The sequence below is a fragment of the Sarcophilus harrisii genome, chromosome 2 (assembly GCF_902635505.1).
Source record: "Sarcophilus harrisii chromosome 2, mSarHar1.11, whole genome shotgun sequence".
Lineage (NCBI taxonomy): Eukaryota > Metazoa > Chordata > Mammalia > Dasyuromorphia > Dasyuridae > Sarcophilus > Sarcophilus harrisii.
In genome coordinates this window covers 307664964-307688267 of record NC_045427.1, presented here as the reverse complement: position 1 = coordinate 307688267, position 23304 = coordinate 307664964, and the positions used below count along the sequence as shown (strand labels likewise).

At 34.0% G+C, this 23304-nt stretch overlaps 1 protein-coding gene across 3 annotated transcripts in view; it reads left to right on the top strand.

Annotated features, from left to right (window-relative positions):
* PSEN1 (presenilin 1) overlaps nt 1-23304 on the top strand; it is a 78645-nt gene that overhangs the window by 39479 nt on the left and 15862 nt on the right. For all 3 annotated transcript variants that reach the window (XM_003756267.4, XM_023502310.2, XM_023502313.2), the window contains 4 exons: nt 8164-8231; nt 10154-10374; nt 14009-14107; nt 22485-22571. In XM_003756267.4, coding sequence (XP_003756315.1) covers nt 8164-8231; nt 10154-10374; nt 14009-14107; nt 22485-22571 — 475 coding nt within the window. The remainder of the gene's footprint in view (nt 1-8163; nt 8232-10153; nt 10375-14008; nt 14108-22484; nt 22572-23304) is intronic.

Sequence of the window (23304 nt, the reverse complement as noted above, 5' to 3'; positions counted from 1 at the left end):
CCTGGCAGTAAAGGGAGCTACCAAGTCCATCTGCAAAAGACCTTAGTTGATGGAAGTTATATATTGAGTGTCTTGCTGGGGGTTGGGAGCAAGTCAGACTCAGCGGGGGCTGAGACAGCCCAAGCAAATCAGACTTAATTGGGGCTAGGACAGCCCAAGTTGGCTCAGACCCAGTGGGTGCTGGGATAGCCTGGATTTCCTATTGGAATTCAAAGGGACGCTTTTTGACCAGGATTTGTAATTGAATCAAAGGCTTTGGCATCTTGGAAAGATAACTTGTCTGGGGAGGATATATCTTAGCCAGGAGGGGCTGAGAATCTGAAAGGGATCACAGATCAATAGGAAATACAGTTTCTTAAAGGGCCCACAACTGGCTTCACTACCTACCTCCCTCTTCTTTTCTCCTACCTATCTGGGAAAATTCCCCCTTGATGTCTTTTATGTTCCTCTTAATACTTCTTCAAATATACTATACTTTTTCATAGTTTGAATTACTAGTTGCTCTTAAATCATCATCTCTAGCCTGGTATCAGCACATTCTCACTCACATGCTCCTTATTCTCTGTAGAAAATCTCTTCTTAGATAGCTGCTAATATCTAAAGTTCAGACTGAGATTGAATTTACTAATCTTTCCTTTCCTCAACTCTTAACCACTTTCCAGTTTCTCAATTATTGTCAGCTAGGAGTCTTAATTAGTTGTTAGTATATATATAGTTATTACTTTATTAGTTATTAGTATATATTTTGTCTATAATAGAACTACTGTTTTGAATACTGGGATACAAAGGCAAAATGAAATGGACTTTACCCTCCAGATATTCATGTTCTACTGAATAGTAAAGATGATAATTTTATTTATTTATTTTAAAAATATTATATAAAACTTTTTATTTTCAAAACACATGCATAGATAGTTTTCAACATTCACCCTTGTAAAACCTTGTGTTCCAATTATTTTTTCTACCTCCCCTTCTTCCTTCCACTCCCTCCCTTAGATAGCAAGTAATCTCTAATGTATGTTAAACATGTGCAAGAATAGCTTAACTTTATGCTTAATTGGGACCATAGACCCTATTCTACCATCAAACTAGTATTTAGAGTGATGTTGCTCTAATCCCTGTATCACTCTTGGATGCTGTGATCTCACAAAAGCCACATATTTCAGTTTTACAAACACTAATTTAGCATATCCCTATCTTACCTTATTCTCATTACATGAGATAAGAGATAATTATATGCAAAAGTACTTTATAAATTATAAGGTACTTTACAAATCTAAGGAATTATTTATTAATAATGAGATCATTGTGGTTTACATGAAATGCCAGGCCAGGCTATAGTCAGCTTCTCTGGGCACCATTAAGTATAAATATTTTATAGCAACATATAAATCATTCCTACCTTCAATCAAGTAATAGATTGGTTTTTAGCATTAGGTGGTCAAAGTGCACTGTAATCTATATACCACTGCATATATGAGTTCCTATGATTTACTGCCCTATATTGATTAAGATGCATTGTTAAGATTAAAATGAAATTGTAGCCTATGCTGAGTATCCAAATAAAATGACCCTCTTATTGGGAAAATAAGGATTGTCCTTAGAGAAATGTATGACTAGAAAAGAAGGTAGTCTAGTCACATAGCATAGGTTGGTTAGACAGTAAGCTCTTTGAGGGCAAAGACTACTTTTTGTTTTTTTCTGAATCTCCAATTCTTAGCATAGCGTCTAACACACAATAGGTGGTTAACAAATGCTTGTTGATTGATTTTTCAAGGATCACTGATAACCCATGTGCACCCGATATCTGTGCATTGTCAAGAGAACAAGAGGAAGGTCTACACAATATGTTGAGTGTCAGATTTACAAAAGAATATAAAAAGGAAGCATATAGTATGATCAGACATGGCTGCATTACAGTCTGGATCATTACAGTATGTTCTCTGTCATTAAGATCACAGGTCTATTGTAGTATTGGGTGAATAAGAATTCCTTGCCATTAAAATAGTATCACCAACTTTCTTGCCTATGGCTATGGGAGACCTGTGAAACTTGTAGATAATTTAAAAATTCATTTATGCTAATCATATTAACCTTTGGTGCTACTATTATAGCTTTTAATTAAAAAAATTTTATTGGCATTTTTTTGTTTTTACATTGTCTTCATTTCCAAAAAATTTCTCTTCCCTCTTTTATCCATTAAGCCATTTCTTGTACCAAAAAATAAAAAAGAAGGAGAAAGTGCAAAATTAAATAGTATATCAAACAGGTCTAATAGACTGCAATATTCCCTTTGTACAAGCCCTTACCTCTACAAATAAGGAAGGAATTTGCTTCTTCTCATTTCTTCTTTAGGGCCAAGTTTATGTCATATCTGTTAAAAAAATTTATTTTACTAATTTTTTGTTTCTTCCCATTAACCCCTTCCCCAATTTCACAACAAAGAAAAATGAAAACTTTCATAACAATTGTGCATAGCCTAGCAAAAACATATTGACCATGTCCAAAAATGTACATCTTGTTCAGCATCTGGCATCCTCTCTGGTAGGACATGAATAGCAGTGTCATACTTTTTTTTTTTTTTTTTTTTTTTTTTTAAGTTGCCAGGTTAAATTTTGGAAGGATAACTAGCGATCCTGAGAGTAGATTATAGGATTTATAGGATTTACAGCTGAGTGAAAATTTAGAAATTGTTCAGTCTGATCTGTTCATTTTGTCAACAAAGAAACTAAAGCTTAAGAAAGTGATTTTATTTGTTTGAAGGTACATGGCTATTATATACCTCATTTGGGATTTCATCCCAGGTTTCCTGATTCCTAGTCCAGTACCTTTTCCTTTAATTCTATTAGTTAACTGAACTGGTTAGTTAAGTTTCATTTCTCTCTGACTTTAGAGCATATATAAATGAAAAGGAAAATGGCCCAAGCAGACTGCAGAGGCGGCTAGGCAGCCAAATAATCCATAAACTGGATTATTAGTCCTTGAACCAACTGAATAATTTTGTTTCTAATAGTGATTTTAATGCTAAGTATATCCTGTTTTTTCTTTTTTCTTTTTTTTTTTAATAGTCTTGCTATTTTAGACCACACATTTTCAGACTTCCTAAAAAAAATTGTATACAGCCAGAAATGCACACTTATTTTATCTTTTTTTTTTTTTTTTTTAAATGTTGGCATCTAAATTTGTTCAGGTTTTATTAAGTAAAATTGACTGGAGAAACAAAACACTGTGGGTAGGATTGTGAAATGAAGTATAAACATTTGAGTCTCTGAAGTTTAGAGACTTGCCATGACCTGTTCTGAAAGTCACCAAATAAAGGCTTGAAAAGGTTTTGTAATGTCCTTGTAAAAGATACAGAACTTAAAAGAATTAAAACAAGTGGAGTATGGAAAAAAACTGATAATATATCCTATGCACTTTGTTACAATTCTGTTCAAATACTTTTTACATACTAAAGTTGCAAAAGTTTATTAATGCAACAATGTTTCTGGGAATACTGTTGAAGGAATGTTAAAATGAATTACTCCTTTGTGTTAGAGTAATGGCTTTTTTTGTGTGAAATCAGAAACAGTGACTACATATCCTATTATGTGGGAAAGCTGAGGGGACTTGACAGGAGTTTAGTTACCTATCTCTGATTCCAAAAGAAAATGTTATGTCATGGACATAAAAGGTTTTGAATTTAGAGGCAGTTAGATGGCACAGTGGATAGAGAACCAGCCCTGAAGTCAGGACAACCTGAGTTCAAATCTGGTCTCAGACACTTAACACTGCCTAGCTTTGTGACCTTGGGCAAGTCACTTAACCCCAATTACCTGAGCAAAAAAAGGGAAAAAAAAGATTTTGAATTTAGATATACTGTCTTCTATTCTTTGTTAAGCTATTATTTACTTTATTATTATTCACATTACTTAAAAATCTTCACTAGGTCATTTAAAGTACTATTATTTCTTTTTATTAGAAACACAGTTGGGGAGCAAAAGTAGTATGATAGATTTTGGGGTCTTAATTACATGTGTTTTTTTGTTTGTTTGTATTTTTAAATTATAATAACTTTTTATTGACACAACCCATGCCAGGGTAATTTTTTTTACAACATTATCCCTTGCACTCACTTCTGTTCCGATTTTTCCCTCCCACCCTCCACACCCTCCCCTAGATGGCAAGCAGTCCTATATATGTTGAATATGTCGTAGTATATCCTAGATACAATATATGTGTGCAGAACCAAACAGTTTTCTTGTTGCACAGGGAGAATTGGATTCAGAAGGTAAAAATAACCCGGGAAGAAAAACAAAAATGCAAACAGTTTACATTCGTTTCCCAGTGTTTTTTTCTTTGGGTGTAGCTACTTCTGTCCATCATTGATCAATTGAAACTGAATTAGGACTCTTTTTCAAAGAAATCCACTTCCATCAGAGTACATCTTCATACAGTATCGTTGTTGACGTATATATTGATCTCTTGGTTCTGCTCATTTCACTTAGCATCAGTTCATTTAAGTCTCTCCAAGCCTTTCTGTATTCATCCTGCTGGTCATTTCTTACATAACAATAATATTCCATAACATTCATATACTACAATTTACCCAACCATTCTCCAATTGATGGGCATCCATTCATTTTCCAGTTTCTAACCACTACAAACAGGGCTGCCACAAACATTTTGGTACATATAGGTCCCTTTCCCTTCTTTAGTATCTCCTTGGGGTATAAGCCCAGTAGTAGCACTGCTGGATCAAAGGGTATGCACAATTTGATAACTTTTTGGGCATAATTCCAGATTGCTCTCCAGAATGGTTGGATTCGTTCACAACTCCACCAACAATGTGTCAGTGTCCTAGTTTTCCTGCATCCCCTCCAACAATCATCATATTTTTTCCTGTCATCTTGGCCAATCTGACAGGTGTGTAGTGGTATCTCAGAGTTGTCTTAATTTGCATTTCTCTGATTAATAATGATTTGGAACACTCTTTCATATGAGTGATAATAGTTTCAATTTCATCATCTGAAAATTTTCTGTTCATATCCTTTGACCATTTGTCAATTGGAGAATGGCTTGGTTTCTTTTTATTTATTTATTTATTTATTTAATAGCCTTTTATTTACAGGATATATGCATGGGTAACTTTACAGCATTAACAATTGCCAAACCTCTTGTTCCAATTTTTCACCTCTTACCCCCCCACTCCCTCCCCTAGATGGCAGGATGACCAGTAGATGTTAAATACATTAAAATATAAATTAGATACACAATAAGTATACATGACCAAAACGTTATTTTGCTGTACAAAAAGAATCAGACTCTGAAATATTGTACAATTAGCTTGTGAAGGAAATCAAAAATGCAGGTGGGCATAAATATAGGGATTGGGAATTCAATGTAATGGTTTTTAGTCATCTCCCAGAGTTCTTTTTCTGGGCATAGCTGGTTCAGTTCATTACTGCTCCATTGGAAATGATTTGGTTGATCTCGTTGCTGAGGATGACCTGGTCCATCAGAACTGGTCATCATATAGTATTGTTGTTGAAGTATATAATGATCTCCTGGTCCTGCTCATTTCACTCAGCATCAGTTCGTGTAAGTCTCTCCAGGCCTTTCTGAAATCATCCTGTTGGTCATTTCTTACAGAACAGTAATATTCCATAATATTCATATACCACAATTTATTCAGCCATTCTCCAACTGATGGACATCCATTCAGTTTCCAGTTTTTAGCCACTACAAAAAGGGCTGGAATGGCTTGGTTTCTTATAAATTAGAATCAGTTCTGTATATATTTTGGAAATGAGGCCTTTATCAGAACCTCTAACTGTGAAGATCTTTTCCCAGTTTGTTGCATCCCTTCTAATCTTGTTTGCATTAGTTTTGTTTGTACAGAAGCTTTTTAATTTGATGTAATCAAAATTTCCTATTTTGTGATCAATAATGATCTCTAGTTCGTCTTTGGTCACAAATTTCTTCTTCCTCCACAAGTCTGAGAGATAAACTATCCTATGTTCCTCTGATTTATTTATAATCTCATTCTTAATGTCTAAATCATGGACCCATTTTGATCTTATTTTGGTATTAATTACATGTTTTAATAACTTTGGGAAGCAGTTTCTCTTTTAGATAATATAGTATGAATCTTTTATTATATAAATATAGGTAAATGAAAATAAAAGTAATTGAAGAAAATTGAGTTTCTGCATTTCATAACAAACATGACTGCTTGACTTGCAGTAAAAATGTCTTCTTCCTTTTAGTTGCATCTCATGGTAATGAAACACTTTTTAAGAGAGGTGGATTTATCAATATAAATCACTTAACACTCCACATGCTTATTAATGTGAATGGTGTTAGAATACATTTAATGTGTGTGCCATTAAGAATTTCAATTGAACTTAATTTTTCGTCAGTGTTTCTAATAAGTTGATGCACTTGTTACTTGGTTTACATCTGAAGATAAGCATAGATGAAAATATTGCCTAAGCATCTCAAGAAAGATTATTTTCTCATAAGATTATGAATTTTGAACTAGAAATACCTTTAGTATATTTCCTTTTATGGAAAAGAAACAGGCCCCCCAAATCCTTTTAGAAATGTTTATTTGTACTTTTAAAAGAGTAGAAGGATTGGTGGCCAATTATTATCATTTTATTGATAATAATTATTACATTAATCAAACTAAAAGTAATAATATAATGGTGTGGAGTAGAAATTGAGGACTGACCTTTGAATCAATCAGAAGGTCCTGAGCTCTGCATCTGCTAATGGAGCTGGCTGTGTGACTTTAGGCAAGTCATTTAATTTCTCAATGCTCCCAGGCAACTATCTTGAGTATTTCCTTGTTATAGATGAGGTAATTGAAGTTCAGAAATAGTTCTTCACACATCTTCTGACTTTTCTGGGAGATATATGACATTTTAATGTTCTAGAACCAGGCCAATTTAGAAATTAAAAAGTGAACACTGAATATAATAGGACAGAATTATCTAGCCAAGTCCTAGGCAGAGAGCTACAATCTGAAAAAATGGCTGCTCACAGTAATCACTATTCTACTTTAGGTCTTACTTTGCAAATTACTTAACAGTTCTTGTCTCTCTCTTGTTCTTGATTTTTTTTACATGTAAGAAATCCCAAATTTATCTTAACTAAGCTTATTGATTTGTATTATTTAAGTCTGATCAGTTTGTTTCTTTTGGGGAAAAAGTTCATCCATTTTCTGTATTTATGTTGAAAAATCAAATCGTGCTTCATACTACTATGAATTTAAGAAGGAATACATGAGTAGTAGAATTTGTAAAATACTTGGTAGAATGCTGCATAAATTTTGTGTAATGATAGTAAATTGGTAGATGTGTTTTATGGAGCTCATAATATGATTGCTTGTTATTGAACCATATAATAAAGAAATCAAGTATTGGAAGTCTTCTCCCTTCTCCTCCCCCCCAGGCAATTGGGATTAAGTGACTTGGCCAGGGTCACACAGCTAGGAAGTATTGAGTCTGAGGCCAGATTTGAACTCAGATCCTCCTGATTTCAGGGCTGGTGCTCTATTCACTGCATCATTTAGCTGCCCCCTGAAAATCCTAATGATATTAATTTCAGCCTCTAAATTTTTTATTGTCAAATTGATAGCTGACTTGCCCTGTCCTGTTAAGGTGTAGTACTCAGAAGTCCATTTATTAAATGTTCCTTTGATTTATATTTGCAATGATGCATTGGGCTCATTTCAGAAATAAAATAAAGCTTCAATATTTCAAACATTACCACCTTGAGTTTTAATGGCATGCATAGCTTCTGCTAATGATTTGTTAAGTTAGAGCCCAACCCTTTTTTAAAACTTTACCACTTCTGAAGGAAAAAATATACCTCTAGGGCATAAGCTAGGGAGAATCTCCATATTCCAGTGAGTTTTCTACTGTATATAGTAACTAACTCAATGTTTGGTCTCAAATTTTTAACCAAAAAATAGTGTTTAATCAACAACACTGATTCTAGCACATGTGAAGTCAGTCTTTGCCCAGATATGGTTTATAGGCATCATATACAGTTTTACATTTGGAGCTCCAGCTGTCTTTGATTAAGTTTTTTTTTTTTTTTTTAAGGCAAAAATGGAATATGAGTTTTTAATGAATATTTCTGTTCATGATAAAAATGAACTTCTTTATTTTTCAGGTGATCCATGCCTGGCTTATAATTTCCTCTCTCTTGCTATTGTTCTTCTTCTCATTCATTTATTTGGGGTAAGTACCTAGAAACCTAAATGCTTTTCAGAAATTTCCTATCTGCTCTTGTAGACTTTACTTAGGCCAATTTATGTTGTTTTGGGGCCCTTATAAGATCTAACTAATAAGTTCAAAACATTTACAGGATCGTTTGTATCTGTGTTCCTAGTCACTATACCTTTCTTCCTGCCTGTTTTCTGCAACTTGGTTGAATGGACACAGTGATACAATCTTAGATTCTGCTAGCTTGGATTTATTATTTTAAAATGTTTATTAAACTTAACTTAATTTGACTATTCTATAATGGACTTCTCTTTCTTGTCCAAATCTGTTATGCTTTTCAAATTTATTCAAAAATTGGAAAGCTGGATGATCTTTGCTACATGATCAATAGTTTTGAAGTGTTGTATAAAGTAGATTAAAGATTGAGTTATACATCTCAAGTTGTGATTAGTTTTAAACTACCTAGGAGATTTTTAGAAAGAAAGGATGAAAATTTCTTCACAGTCTCTTTCTCATTTGTTATTTTATGTTTGTAGTGCTCTACTGGGTACTTAAAGGGAGAAAAAGACTGGACTTGGTGGTGCATGTTTATTATCCCTGCTACCAAAGAAGATAAGGCTGGCAGTTTCTTTGAATTCAGGAGTCTAAGTTACAGTACGCTAAGTTGATTGGGTATCTGTGCACTAAGTTCATCGTTAATGTGGTGAGCCCCTAAGAGCAGGGAGAAGCCACCAGCTTAATTAAGGAAAGCAAATTACCCTAGAGGAGTTCAGAACCTTCAATACTAATTGTAGAAGGACCAGCCTTTGAATCTTCTTCTCTTTCCCAGGCTGAATAGGGTAACTCAGTCTTTAAAATTAAAGAAACACAAAACTTCCACATGGTCCCTTGCCTCAAGGAGCCAGATTCTCAGGTGGAGTTTTTCCTTCTTTTCCTTTTGGAAATTAACGTACTATTTCAATAGAACTCAAGAATGACATTACATTTAGTTGCCCTTCTCTTAGTATGACTGACATTATGATTACTGATCTTTCTACTGATAACCTTCGGTAGCTAAGAGGGCAAGAAACAAAATTGTTGGAAAATAGTTTTTCATGTGATTGTCAGCATACAGCTCAAACATATTGTGTTAATATTTAGTGATTATAGCTAATTGCTAAGCATACAGCTAATGGGCAAATAAATGGATCATAGAGTGGGTGATTGAGATTTGCCTCTCTTTCCTTACCCTCTTTATAATTTTATCACAAATTTGACAAAAGGTAAATTAAACCTAGACGGGGCAGTGCTTTTAATGAACTCTTGAATGTAGCTTGGAATTTTCTGCTACAAAGTTATTGTTCCTTGAAGTCTGGAAGGAGTGTGGTTGAATAATAATAGAATAATAAGAGAAACAAGCTTGGGTGTTAGCAAGACAGGATCAACTCCTGCCTTTGACACAGAATCTTTTTGTGACAAATTTACATAGATAAATCACTTGATCTCTCCATACTCTAGGTTAAAGCTTCCTAAACTTTTTCCATTTTTTATTCCTTTTCGCCTGAGAAATTTTTACGTGACCCTAGGCATATAGCATATAATCAAATAAAGCATTTACTGATAATAAATCATAATTTTTTTTGACATTCCCCCCACATTCAGTTGAGACCTCAAATGGGGTCATGAACCATAGTTTAAGAAGCTGTGCTCTAGGCAACTAAAACTCTACTTGCACATATGTTGCCAACCTGTGGGGCTGGGTGGAGGCAGTTTTCACAGTGAGATGATCCAACAGTGATGGAGTCACAGGTTTGGATTTCAAAAAATAATGAAGCTGTAAATTGTCCCTAATAGTATGCTTTGCATGCTTTGCCTCTAGAAAGTGGTTGTGTTTTGTTTTCTTCACTTATTCAGTACATTTTTGCACTAGATCCTTTGTTTTTAACTCTGCTTTTCAGTGAAGTATTCAAAACCTACAACGTTGCCATGGACTATATCACTCTGGCACTTGTGATTTGGAATTTTGGTGTGGTAGGAATGATTTGCATCCACTGGAAAGGACCTCTTCGGCTCCAGCAGGCCTATCTCATTATGATCAGTGCTCTCATGGCTCTGGTATTCATAAAGTATCTTCCTGAATGGACGGCATGGCTCATCTTGGCTGTAATTTCGATATATGGTAAAGTTGTATAAAAACATACTGCTCCTTTAATTATGATGGTTCTACTTTGATTTGTTTTATCCTCCTTGTGTTTAATAATTTTTATTTAGGGACAAAAATGACTTGATGTAACTATGGGCCACTCACTTGTCTGAGCCTCAGACATCTCTCTTAACACTTATTCACAAGATTATAATCAGATTGCATCTTGTTTCAATGGAGGAAATTCCCACACAGATGTAATTGTAATTTCTTGTCTTATTAATTTTATGCCATAATCGTTCAGTAAATAATAATTTAATATTATTGGTGGTAATAACTTAGTCCACATACTAGATTGAGAGAATGCAAATTGTTGTGCACTCTAGATTATAATTTTACCAGTCATGAAAGTGAGAGTTTTTATAATTTGTAAAATATCTTTAAATCTTTACAAGAGGGTCTATAGAAATATAATTTTCATCACTTTGGCAAATTTAAGCCAAATAGTATTAAATACAATATGCTCTTCTGATATTATTCTATTGCCACCTTTTCATTAAGTAGTTTATGTAGCATTGTTTCTTTTTAAAAGAATACTTCAGGCAAGAACAATGCCCACTTCAGTGAAGCTACTCCTTCAAACCATATAAATATTGCTGTATGTATTTTATGATAATAATGCCTTTCCTATTGGCTGTTCCAATGCTGATCGCTTATGTACCACTCATATCACATATTGCCCCAGTTTGATTGTGAAAGAATTTGGTTATTTCAAATTGCACTATTCTTGTACTAGGACCACAGGATAGGATCTTGAAAAAATGAAATTGAGCTTGAAATTAAGATCTGTCGTTTTTATCTTCAAATTTAAGATATCTTTAGCATAGTTGGAAGTCTTGTACCTGCCTTGCCTTCCTACTTCTCTGTGGCAATGTTATCCTTTGCCATTTGTCTTCCTCATTGATATGCTGAGGAAACTGATAGACATCTATGAATTGCTTTGAGCTTCTGGGGGAAAAAAAGAGCTTCTCTGCCTTGCTTTTGAATTTCTAATCTATTGAGTCAGCACGAAGAATGTAAAAAAAATTCTGAAATTCTTAAGCTACCACTAATTTTAGTGTAGCTTAATTTAAAAAATTAATATCATCACATTTCAAGAAAGATGGTATATCACAAAATCAATCACCTAGTAGTATACCATAGAAAACTAGCTGCTTTTTAGAGTGGGACAAAACCAATCCTTTTTTTTTCCTTTACTGGCTAATAAATTATGCTGACAGTGGGAAATTGTAGGGGTTTTTTTCTTCCCTAGTCCAAGGAGTTAGCACAAGATCTCTAAACATATTTTCCTCCTCTAGATATTTTGAACATTTATTTTTTTAAAATAATAATAGTTTTTTATTTTTCAAAATATGTGTAAAGATTAGTTTTTAGTATTCATTTTTGCTATATTTTGTGTACCAAATTTTTTTTCCTCCTTTCCCCTCTCCCCTGCCTCTAGATAGCAAGTAATCTATTATAGATTAAACATGTACAATAATATTCCTTAATATTCATATGCCATATCTTATTCAATCATTCTCCAATTGATGGACATCCACTCAGTTTCCAGCTTCTTGCCACTACAAAAAGGACTACTACAAACCTTTTTGCATAGGTAGAGTCTTTTCCCTTTTTTGTGATATCTTTGGGATACAGACCCATTAGAGACACTGCCTGATCAAAAGATATGCATAGTTTGAAGGTCTTTTGGGCATAGTTCCAAATTGCTCTCTAGAATAGTTGGATCAATTCACAACTCCACCAACTATATATTAGTGTTCCAGTTTTCCCCTTCAATGGTTATCATTATCTTTCCTGTTATCTCAGTCAGTCTTAGAGTTGTGTAGTGGTACCTAAGAGTTGTCTTAAGTTGCATTTTTCTAATCAATGGTGATTTAGAGCACTTTTTCATATGACTAGAAATGGCTTTAATTTCTTCATCTGAAAATTGTCTGTTCATATCCTTTGTCCATTTATCAGTTGGAGAATGGTTTCTATTCTTATAAATTTGAGTCACTTCTCTATATTGTAGAAAGAAGGCCTTTATCAGAAACTTTGAATATAAATTTTTTTCCCCAATTTTCTGCTCCCCTTCTGATCTTGGCTGCTTTGGTTTTGTTTGTACAAGACTTTTTTAATTTAATATGATCAAAATTATCCACTTTGCATTTCATAATGTTAAACATTATTTAAAAAAATTATTTAGCACAAATATCCATGCTTTGAATTTTGAATTACATTTAAGAAATATAAAGATTAATATAATACTTTGAAATGCATTGTGAAAAATTTGCTCTTGGCTTCATACTATTTCATAGTTGGATGTCTTTGTATAAAAAATTTATTGTTACTTGACATTTGTTGGTCTCACATGCTTTTTATGAGAATCTAATTCTGTAGAAGGCATGTCAGTTGACTGCCTTTTTATTCCACTTGACATCTTCACCTCCCACAACATAATTTTCTTCCTTAGCCACAACCTCTATAAGTGCTTTATCCTCCATAAGGATGTTAAACTCTTGAGCTCACAATCTTTCATTTATATTAGTATTTCTAGTGCTTACCACAATGCTTGGGGCACAGAAGAAGTGGCTTGATTTATTTAATAAAGTCTTTTATGTTCTACTGATAACTACCTGTAGAAATAAGACTTTATTTTGTGCTTTTCCTTTTGTTTTTTTCTACTACCCTCTAATTTCAAGATCATTAAGTTCACATGTAACAGAAAAAAAGGAATAAGACTAACTTGTTTTATTCTGTTCATTACTATCTTGAAACAATCCATCAAAATCCTTTTCATTAGACTTATTAAAATATATTAATTTCATATTTGGAGCTTATAAATTTGATTTTTTTGTGAGAAACAACTTAGTGGCCTTATTTCTATTTATGGTACGTTGACAGCTTTTGGAGAAGAGCTTCATCTTATTATCAAGACTTTTTCTTTTTTTTCCACTTAATAGTATTTTATTTTTTTTCCAATTACATGTAAATAGAGTTTTCATTATTCACTTTTGTAAGATTTTAAGTTCCAATTTTTTTCTCCCCTTCCCCTCCCCAAGAAAGGAAACAATCTAATACAAGTTATACATGTATAGTCATTTTAAACATATTTCCATATTCATCATGTTGTAAAAGAAAAATCAAAAGCGAAAAACCACAAGAAAGAAAAGTGAAAATTCATTCTGTATTCAGGCTCCATAGTTCTTTTTCTGAATGCGGATGGTATTTTCTGTCCCAAGTCTTGGAATTGTCTTGGATCATGCATTGCTGAGAAGATCTAAGTCTGTCATAATTAATCATCACATATTCTTGCTGTTACTGTATATAGGGTTTTTTTCACTTCCCTTGTGACTATCTTTCTTGCAATATGGGAAGATTTATTCAGAAAATCCAGTTAATTCTGCATACTATGTAGTAAGTATAGTGAAGTCAGTGCCAAAATGGAACATTTATAAATATTCTATTATTGATTTTTTATTTTGGAGTCATTTTTACTTTTGTCCTTCACATCCTATTAAGAAACACCAAGATACCTAGGTTTTCCTTCCCCTTTGTCCGTACAATCGACCCCAAATCATAGGCAGTGTCGTTCAAAGTATTTTTTGTTTTTTTTTCTCTTTTTCAGATTTGGTAGCAGTTTTGTGTCCAAAAGGTCCATTACGTATGCTTGTTGAAACAGCTCAGGAAAGAAATGAAACTCTCTTCCCAGCTCTTATTTATTCCTGTAAGTATTTCATAAAGACTTTTGAGTTAGTTATCATTTATTTATTTATGAGAGGCCAAATCCAGTTACATTGACTGTCACAATGATCTCTTCAACTTTTAACTTTAATTTTGTCTTCTGATCCCTTTCCTACATGGTTTGGTCCTTGACCTAATAATAATTTATTTAGGAGATGGTGTGGAAAGAACCCTGAATTTGCAGGCAAGAGACGTGGGCTTTTTATTACTTACTATCTGTGGGACCTTGGGTGAACCATATCATTATTTTATGACTCATTTTCTTCATTTGTAAAATTTGAAATAGGATTAGATGATGTGATAGCCAATCTTATTTTTTTTAAGTAATATTTTTTTATTTTCAAAATACATATAAAGTAACATTCACTCTTGCAAAACCTTGTATTCCAGATCTCTCACCTCCCTCCCTAGATGGCAAGTAATCCTATATAGGTTAAATATATGCACCTCTTCTATACATATTTCCGCAATTATCATATTGCACAAGAAAAATAAGATCAAAAAGGAAAAAAATGAGAAAAAAACCAACCAACAACAAAAAAGTGAAAATACTCTATAATGATCCACATTCAATCCCCACAGTCCTCTCTCTAGATGTGGATGGCTCTCTCTTGTAAGTCTATGGGAATTGGCCTGAATCACCATATTGTTGAAAAGAACTATGTCTGTCTGATAGTCAATTCTAGACTTAAATCTAAGAATGAGAATAATCAGTTGAATTTAGGCTTTATGTGGTACTCACTGAATTTTTTTTTAAAGCAAGAGAATGATCTAGTCAGAAAAATATCATCTAAAATGATTACCTGGCAGCATGTATGGGCTTAAGTTGGAATTAGATTCAGAATTAGTGTAGTGCAACCAGGGCTATTGTTGTTCAATCTTTGTTCTCAAAGAGGACCATGACATTAGGAAGGTGATGTCATGATTTGCAAGAGAGTTGAATTTAAGTAAGAGAAGACTGTGTAAAGTCACTAGTCTTACTCTCTTCTGGAGCCAGTGGCAAGAAATAGATCAGGACGACTGGAGGTGGTCCTGGATGCAGTGGGAGACATTGGCCTTTTTAAGCTAAGATCCTTCCCAGATCTCAGTTTATTTGAAATAGCACCTACTCAGTGATTTAAAGCTTGGTAAAAAAAATGAAATAAAAGATGATCTGGTTTATTGCAGTAGCTTAGGTGAGAGGTGATGAGAGGCTGGCTGTATGAATGGAAAGAAACAGAAATAAATGAAATAAATGAGACAGAAGAAGATTTTGCAACCATAATCCTCATGCCAGAGCTCCAATAGAATCAGTTCTTCCTGGACAGAGGTTATGCTTCCTATCTCTCTTTGATGGTGCCAGCCTAATCCTTTGCCACCTTTTCCTCTCATTCTGTGACTTCCCCTTTTCCCCTTCCCCAACATCCCATGATCAACATCATTTCTTGAGATGTCTTTTTGCTGGGATGGAAAGGTTTCCATCTTCCTCCTTAATTCCATGAGCCACTTTTCCTTCATATCTAGTCATTCAATTAGTCAGCAAACATTTCCTTAGCAGTGACTATATGCTATACACTGTGCTAAGAACTGGGGATACAGACAGAAACAAAAATAAGACCCCTTCCCTCAAGGAGCTCCCATTGTACTGAGGGAGATTATATGCAAACTGTTATCTGTAGACAAAATATCTAAAGTGTAAGTGGGAGGTAATCTTTTTTTTTTTTAATTTTTAGTAGTGTTTTGTTTTCCAAATACATGTGAAGATAGTTTTCAACAGTCATTTTTGTAAGACTGTTCCAAATTTTTTTCCCTTCCTCCCTTATTTCCCCCCCCCCCCCATAACAGCAAACAATTTGATAAAGGTTAAATATTCTTTTAACAAATAAACAATTCTTTTAAACATTTTCATATTTGTCATGTTGTACAAGAAAAATCAAACTAAAAGGGAAAAAACCATGAAAGAAAAAAATAAAAAGTAAAAATACTATGCTTCGATTCATATGCAATCTCCATAATTCTCTCTGGATGTGATTGTCATTTTCCATCCCACATCTATTGGAATTGCCTTGAATCAATGCATTGTTGAGAAGAGCCAAATTCATCACACTTGATCTTCAAATAATCGTGGTGTTGTGTACAATGTTCTCCTGGTTCTCCTCACTTCACTCTATATTAATTCAGCTTGCTTATTGTTTCTTATAGAACAATATATTTCATAACATTCATATACCATAATTTATTCAGCCGATCTTCAACTCATGGGCATCCACTTAGTTTCCAGTTTCTTGCCACTACAAAAAGGGCTGCCACAAACATTTTTGCACATATGAGTCCGTCTTCCTTTTTTATGATCTCTTTGGGATACAGACCTAGTAGAGATATTGCTGGATCAAAGGGTATGCCCAGTTTGATAGCACTTTGGCTATAATTCCAAATTGTTCTCTAGAATGGTTAGATCATTTCATATTTTCACTATATGGGAGATAATCTTGAAAGTACAAGCAGTGGAGGAAGAGGATTGGGAAAGGCCTCTTGTAGAAGATGTAATTCTTTTTTTTTTTTTTTTTTTAAATAATTATAACTTTTTATTGACAGAACCCATGCCTGGGTAATTTTTTACAACATTATCCCTTGCACTCACTTCTGCTCCAATTTTTCCCTTCCCTCCCTCCACCCCCTCCCCCATATGGCAAGCAGTCCTATACATGTTAAATATGTCACAGTATATCCTAGATACAATATATGTGTGCAGAATCAAACAGCTCTCTTGTTGCACAAGAAGAATTGGATTCAGAAGGTAAAAATAACCCAGGAAGAAAAACAAAAATGCAAACAGTTTACATTCATTTCCCAGTGGTCCTTCTCTAGGTGTAGCTGCTTCTGTCCATCATTGATCAATTGAAACTGAGTTAGATCTTCTTTTTGTTGAAGAAATCCACTTCCATCAGAATACATCCTCATACAGTATTGTTGTTGAAGTATATAATGATCTCCTGGTTCTGCTCATTTCACTTAGCATCAGTTCATGTAAGTCTCTCCAAACCTCTCTGTATTCATCCTGCTGGTCATTTCTTACAGAATAATAATATTCCATAACATTCATATACCACAATTTACCTAACCATTCTCCAATTGATGGGCATCCATTCATTTTCCAGTTTCTAGCCACTACAAAAAGGGCTGCCACAAACATTCTTGCACATACAGGTCCCTTTCCCTTCTTTAAAACCTCTTTGGGATATAAGCCCAGTAGTAGCACTGCTGAATCAAAGGGTATGCACAGTTTGATAACTTTTTGGGCATAATTCCAAATTGCTCTCCAGAATGGTTGGATTCGTTCACAACTCCACCAACAATGCATCAACGTCCCAGTTTTCCCACGTCCTCTCCAACATTCGTCATTATCTTTTCCTGTCATCTTAGCCAATCTGACAGGTGTGTAGTGGTATCTCAGAGTTGTCTGTCTTTGCATTTCTCTCAGAGTTGTCTTAATTTGCATTTCTCTGATTAATAATGACGTGGAGCATCTTTTCATATGGCTAGAAATAGTTTCAATTTCATCATCTGAAAATTGTCTGTTCATATCCTTTGACCATTTATCAATTGAAGAGTGGCTTGATTTCTTATAAATTAGAGTTACTTCTCTATATATTTTGGAAATGAGGCCTTTATCAGAATCTTTAACTGTAAAAATGTTTTCCCAGTTTGTTGCTTCTCTTCTAATCTTGTTTGCATTAGTTTTGTTTGTACAAAGGCTTTTTAATTTGATATAATCAAAATTTTGTATTTTGTGATCAATAATGATCTCTAGTTCATCTTTGGTCACAAATTTCTTCCTCCTACACAAGCCTGAGAGGTAAACTATCCTATGTTCCTCTAATTTATTTATAATCTTGTTCTTTATACCTAAACCATGGACCCATTTTGATCTTATCTTGGTATATGGTGTTAAGTGTGTCCATTCCTAGTTTCTGCCATGCTAATTTCCAGTTTTCCTAGCAGTTTTTGTCAAATAATGAATTCTTATTCCAAAAGTTAGGATCTTTGGGTTTGTCAAACACTAGATTGCTATAGTTGACTATTTTCTCTTGTGAACCTAACCTATTCCACTGAACAACTAATCTATTTCTTAGTCAATACCAAATGCTTTTGGTGACTGCTGTTTTATAATGTAGTTTTAGATCAGGTACAGCTAGGCCACAGAAGATGTAATTCTTGAAGGATGTCTGTTCCATGAGAGCCAATGCAGAATCTTTCCCAGATGATAATAAATTGAGCTCTGGTGGTCCCTCGAGTTGTTAACCTTCTGTATCCCAGAAAAATTCTGTTGTAGTCCAGTAAAAGGATCATTGGATTTAGAGTCAGTACATTTGAATTTGAACTTTGACTCTGCTACTTTATTAATGGGATGTGAAGGAAACACATTTTCCATATTTCCTCTGTGAGTTTCAGTTTCGATATCTATAAAATGAGGAAATTCTACTTGATTACTTCCCAAATGTCTTTCAGCTCTAAATACATGATCTTGGATTTCTTCCTTTCATATTCTTTCAGATTTCTGCTGTACACAAAAATCTGACTTTCTTCTTCATCACACCCTCTAATAGACCAAGAAAGAGAATTGTCATCCTCCTTAGTTTTTGGTTATCATTTTTAGACCCACCAGCACTTAGCATTAATTTCTCCTTATACAGTCACTTTATCCTATATGGATATTTGTTATTATCATCTCTCTACCTCCTAGTCAGTCCTTGGCTTGTGGTCTTCTTTGACTTAGTTTCCCTTCTTAGAGTAGTCTAGCTTCCACTGCCTCAAACGGTTTACACAGGAGTGGTCAGAGGCTAGGTTTTCCCTCAGACTCCACCTCTATACCCACTCTCACCATCCTTAATGCAACTCATTTGTTCCAAATACCACCATTCCTAGAGAAAGCAACAGTTAGAGGTCAAGAGAAGCTGGATACATTTTGGACTGTTGTAATAATCCACCAAAAGGTAACAAAGATCTAAAAAAAGCAGCAGCAATGAAAAAGGGAAGAAGCAGGTGATTGCCAGTGATAGTGGACATTAAATCAACAAGATTTAACAATTGATTGGATATAACAATTGATTTGAGAAGCTGAAAGAGTCAAAGACACTACTGATGATCTGAGCCTGAGTGATCAGGAGATATTAACAGAAATAGGGAGAGGTACTGATTCAGCAGGAATAGAGGATAAGGTCAGTGTGGCTATCACAGGTTTTCAAGGGGTAGGAAAATTGCAGGCAGACATTTGGAGATGAAGACTGAACGGCAGGTCAGGCCAGAAGATATAATTCTAGGAGTCATTTTAATAAAGCTTAGAACTGAAGCAGTGGGAAGTCATGAATTCACTACTGAGAAGAAAATTGAGGACAGAACCGTGGCAACTCTTGCATTGAGGGAGCAGGAGGAAAAGTCATTAAAAGAGACATAATTATCCAAAGGTAGGAAGATGATTGAAATGATGATGAGTATTGTAAAAACCCAGTGATGGGAGAGCATTTGGGAAAAAAGAGGAGAAAGATGAACTCAGTCAGATGTTACAGAAAAGTCAGGAAGGAAGAGGACTAACAAGAGGCCATTGAATTTTTTAGTTAGGATGTCATCTGTGCAAGGTCACAGATGACCTTGCAGAAAGTAAGTTCAGTGGTAAGTGACAGAACAAAGTTAGAAATCAATGGATGGAGGTAAAAGAATAAATATAGATTTTGCCTTTAAAGAAATTTGGCAGTAAAGGGAAGAGAGAGGGTTGTAGTAATAGCTAGAAAGGGCATCATTCTTCAAAGGAAGGTTTGTATTTAGTGTGGGTGAACCTTGACTATGTTATATTTGTAGACAGAAGGAAAGGATATATTAGAGAGGAAATTGTTGAAAATACTAGAGAAAGCAGAGATAATTTAAAGGAGCAAGGTTGTAGAGGAGGCAAGTGGCTCATAGAGAAGAAATTAGTCCTGAAAATCAGGATGAAGTTTGCCTCTTCCTCAAAAGTAGAGAAAAGAGAGGTAGGTAAAGGTAGAAATAATTTTTGATATGTGAGAGGTAAACATTGAGGGTGGTTACATTCCATTGCTATTAATTAAGTTGGAACTGAAAGCACCATTTGAAAGTAAATAGAGTTGCATTAGGGCCTTGAGATTGGTAAAGATTTAGGACCACCATTCTGGGGAATGCAGAGATATGTGTTTTGCTTTTGAGTTATGGACTTCATATAAAGAATATGCTTGTTTTCATTTTAACAGAAAAAGACTGATCCTGGGGGATTAATGATTGTATCTCTGCTAAAGGACATTAGGATATAAACTTCACATATGATATTTCTAGGCATTAAAATAAATCATGCATAAATATATTTTTAGTTTGTTTTAAATCTGTGAAAAAATATCAGGATAATGATGATATATATATATATATATATATATATATATATATATACAACCTCACCTTATTTGAAAAAAATTGAATAGAAAACTGCACTTTGTTTGTCAGGCTATGTTTTAACATGAAAAAGCCTTTTTTCTTGTAAATTGCCAAATCTATATCACACAGCAGTATTACAAACCACTGGGGAGTCAGGATTTTTCTGATAGAATATTGATTAACACTTTTCCTTGATGTTAATAAACATTCATCCAAAAGTGCTTAAAGCAATTTTATTATTTATTAGCTGCTTTTAAAGATAGCCACTTTTTGGTTTTTCAGGGGTCATTGAAGTAATAAGTAACAAAATAAAAATTTAAACTTGGGTCTTTTGGCACCAAAGACATTACAATATCGCAACAGGTCATAGTGGCATTCTTTCACTGTATCATTACTTTATTTGGTTCAGGGAGGTTGCTATTCCTTTGCTTCAAATGAATAAACAGTTTTTAAAACTCCAAAACAAAATCTACTTTTATGAGCTTTTTGCTTGTTTCATAGTAGCTCTATTATTCAGGGAACAAGATTTTTTTTTTTTTTAAAGTGCCTTCCGTGTTTCAAGCACTGTGTAAAATGGAGGAGATTAAAGACATACGTGAAATAATTGCTGCCTTCAAGGAATTTATATTCTGTAGGAGATAAATAACATGGAAACATACATAAACTACAAAATCCACAAAATTAGTAGAATATAATTGAAAGTAGAAGAGGAGGCACTAGCATATGAGGTAATTAGGAAAGAACTAATAAAGGAGGTAGTTTGAACTGAGTTTTAAAGGAAATTAGGAATTGTAGGAGTTGGATGTGAGGGAAAAGTGCATTCCAGGAATGAGGAAGAGCCTATGCAAAGACATAGTAATGTCAGAGATAAGATTGAATGAAGAACTACAAAAAGGAAAAAGGGTTCCCTTCGGAACAAATATCTATTAAGTGGTTACTGTGTACCAGGCATTGTGCTAAATACTTTATAGATACCTCATTTGATTCTCACTACAACCCCAGGAAAAGTAGGGTGCTAACTGAGACAAATGAAGCTTCATTTCTATATTTTTAAGATTGAATTTGAACTAATTTTCCTGACTCTAGACTCAGTGCTATATCTATTGAGTCACCCATCTACCTTACTTGGTCAATATGACTGATTTATAGAATCATAATGTATAAGACCAGAGCCAGATTGTGAAAGGTCCAGTTTGTAGCTTTTTCTAGAGGTAATAGCCAAAGGAATTTGAGTAGGAGAGGTATTACCCTAGGGAAAAAAAAGACTTCAAGAAAGTGTTTTCTCAGATATTGATAATAAAAGTATATTTTTCACCTATAACAATATACTTCAAAATATTGAATGATTAATCAAAAAGATACCTATGTATTATCTTTTTATAATAGGAAATCTGAAAAATCTCAAATGTCTTTTTTCAGGTGTAGAGAAACTTAAATATTTCTGAGCATAGTAATTTTGTTTTCCCTTCCATTCTCCCTCTTTTGATACAATTCTTGACTGCTTTATTATTGTTATTCTTTCTTATTATTTGTTATTCTACCCTTTGGCCAGTAACTTGCCGGGTTATTTTATTATGCCATCAGGGTGTTTAGCTGGCTCATTCAGCTGTTAAAACACACTAACTTCCAACAGTATATAGAGAACTATACTTGTTGGGGGAGAGAGTTTAGTTAAGGCATGATACCTTCCTTAATAAAAGTTTTATAGTATACTGGGGAGTAGAATGTAGCATACAAAATAACTTTAATGCTGTAACTTATGTTAATAAGGGGTAATACTTCAGAGAATGATAAGTAAAGTCATGTTTCTTTAATTGTAAGCTTTCTTTTATAACTTTTGTTCAAGAAATTTTACAGATGATTTCAGTAGTAAAATGGTGCCTTGAAGTCTGTCAAGTATTTGTTTGAAATACTTACCTTGACTTTCATCTTTTTTCCAACAGCAACAATGGTGTGGTTGGTAAACATGGCAGAAGGAGACCCAGAAGCTCAAAGGAGAGTTTCCAAAAATTCTAACTACAATGCACAAAGTAGGAGAAACTTTAGTCTTCATGTTCATTTTTTTCCCCTAGCTTTTCTAATTTTCTACTTACATTGTCATCTTATGGTAGAATGATAAGCCATTATTAGAAAAAATTATAGTGAAATATGTGGCCACAAAGTTTTCCCCACCTTTTTAAAGTATCAAAAAAGAAAAGAAGTGTACCAGGAAAGAGAGAGAATGCCTCAGGGAAATTCTTTGGGGATAATCTAACAAAATTCTAAGTCATGGTTCAGGTGACCAGAGAGCTCACTTCTATTTGAATCTTAAGTCCTTGTTCCTTATTAAACAAAACTGCTAAAAGAGAATTCTGACATTGGGCTAGAGTTAGAAGGGTGGAGATAATATACTGGATCTCCTGTTTAGAAGTTAACTTTGGAGTTAAGGTGACTAATAGGATTTTACAATAATTTCTCTACATATACCTTAAGATCCCTTCATCAAATCAGTCTTTTGAAAAAAATAATATCCATAGGGCAACTAGGTGGTGCAGTGGATAGTGCACCAGTTTTGAAGTCAGGAGGACCTGAGTTCAAATCTGGTCTTAGACATTTAATACTTTCTAGCTGTGTGATCCTGGACAAGTCACTTAACCCCAATTGCCTCAGCAAAAAAATAATAGAAATAATATCCACATCTCTGTGACCCCATGTGGGGTTTTCTTGGTAAAAATATTGGAGTGGTTTACTATTTTATTCTCTAGTTCAGCATTTTACAGGTGA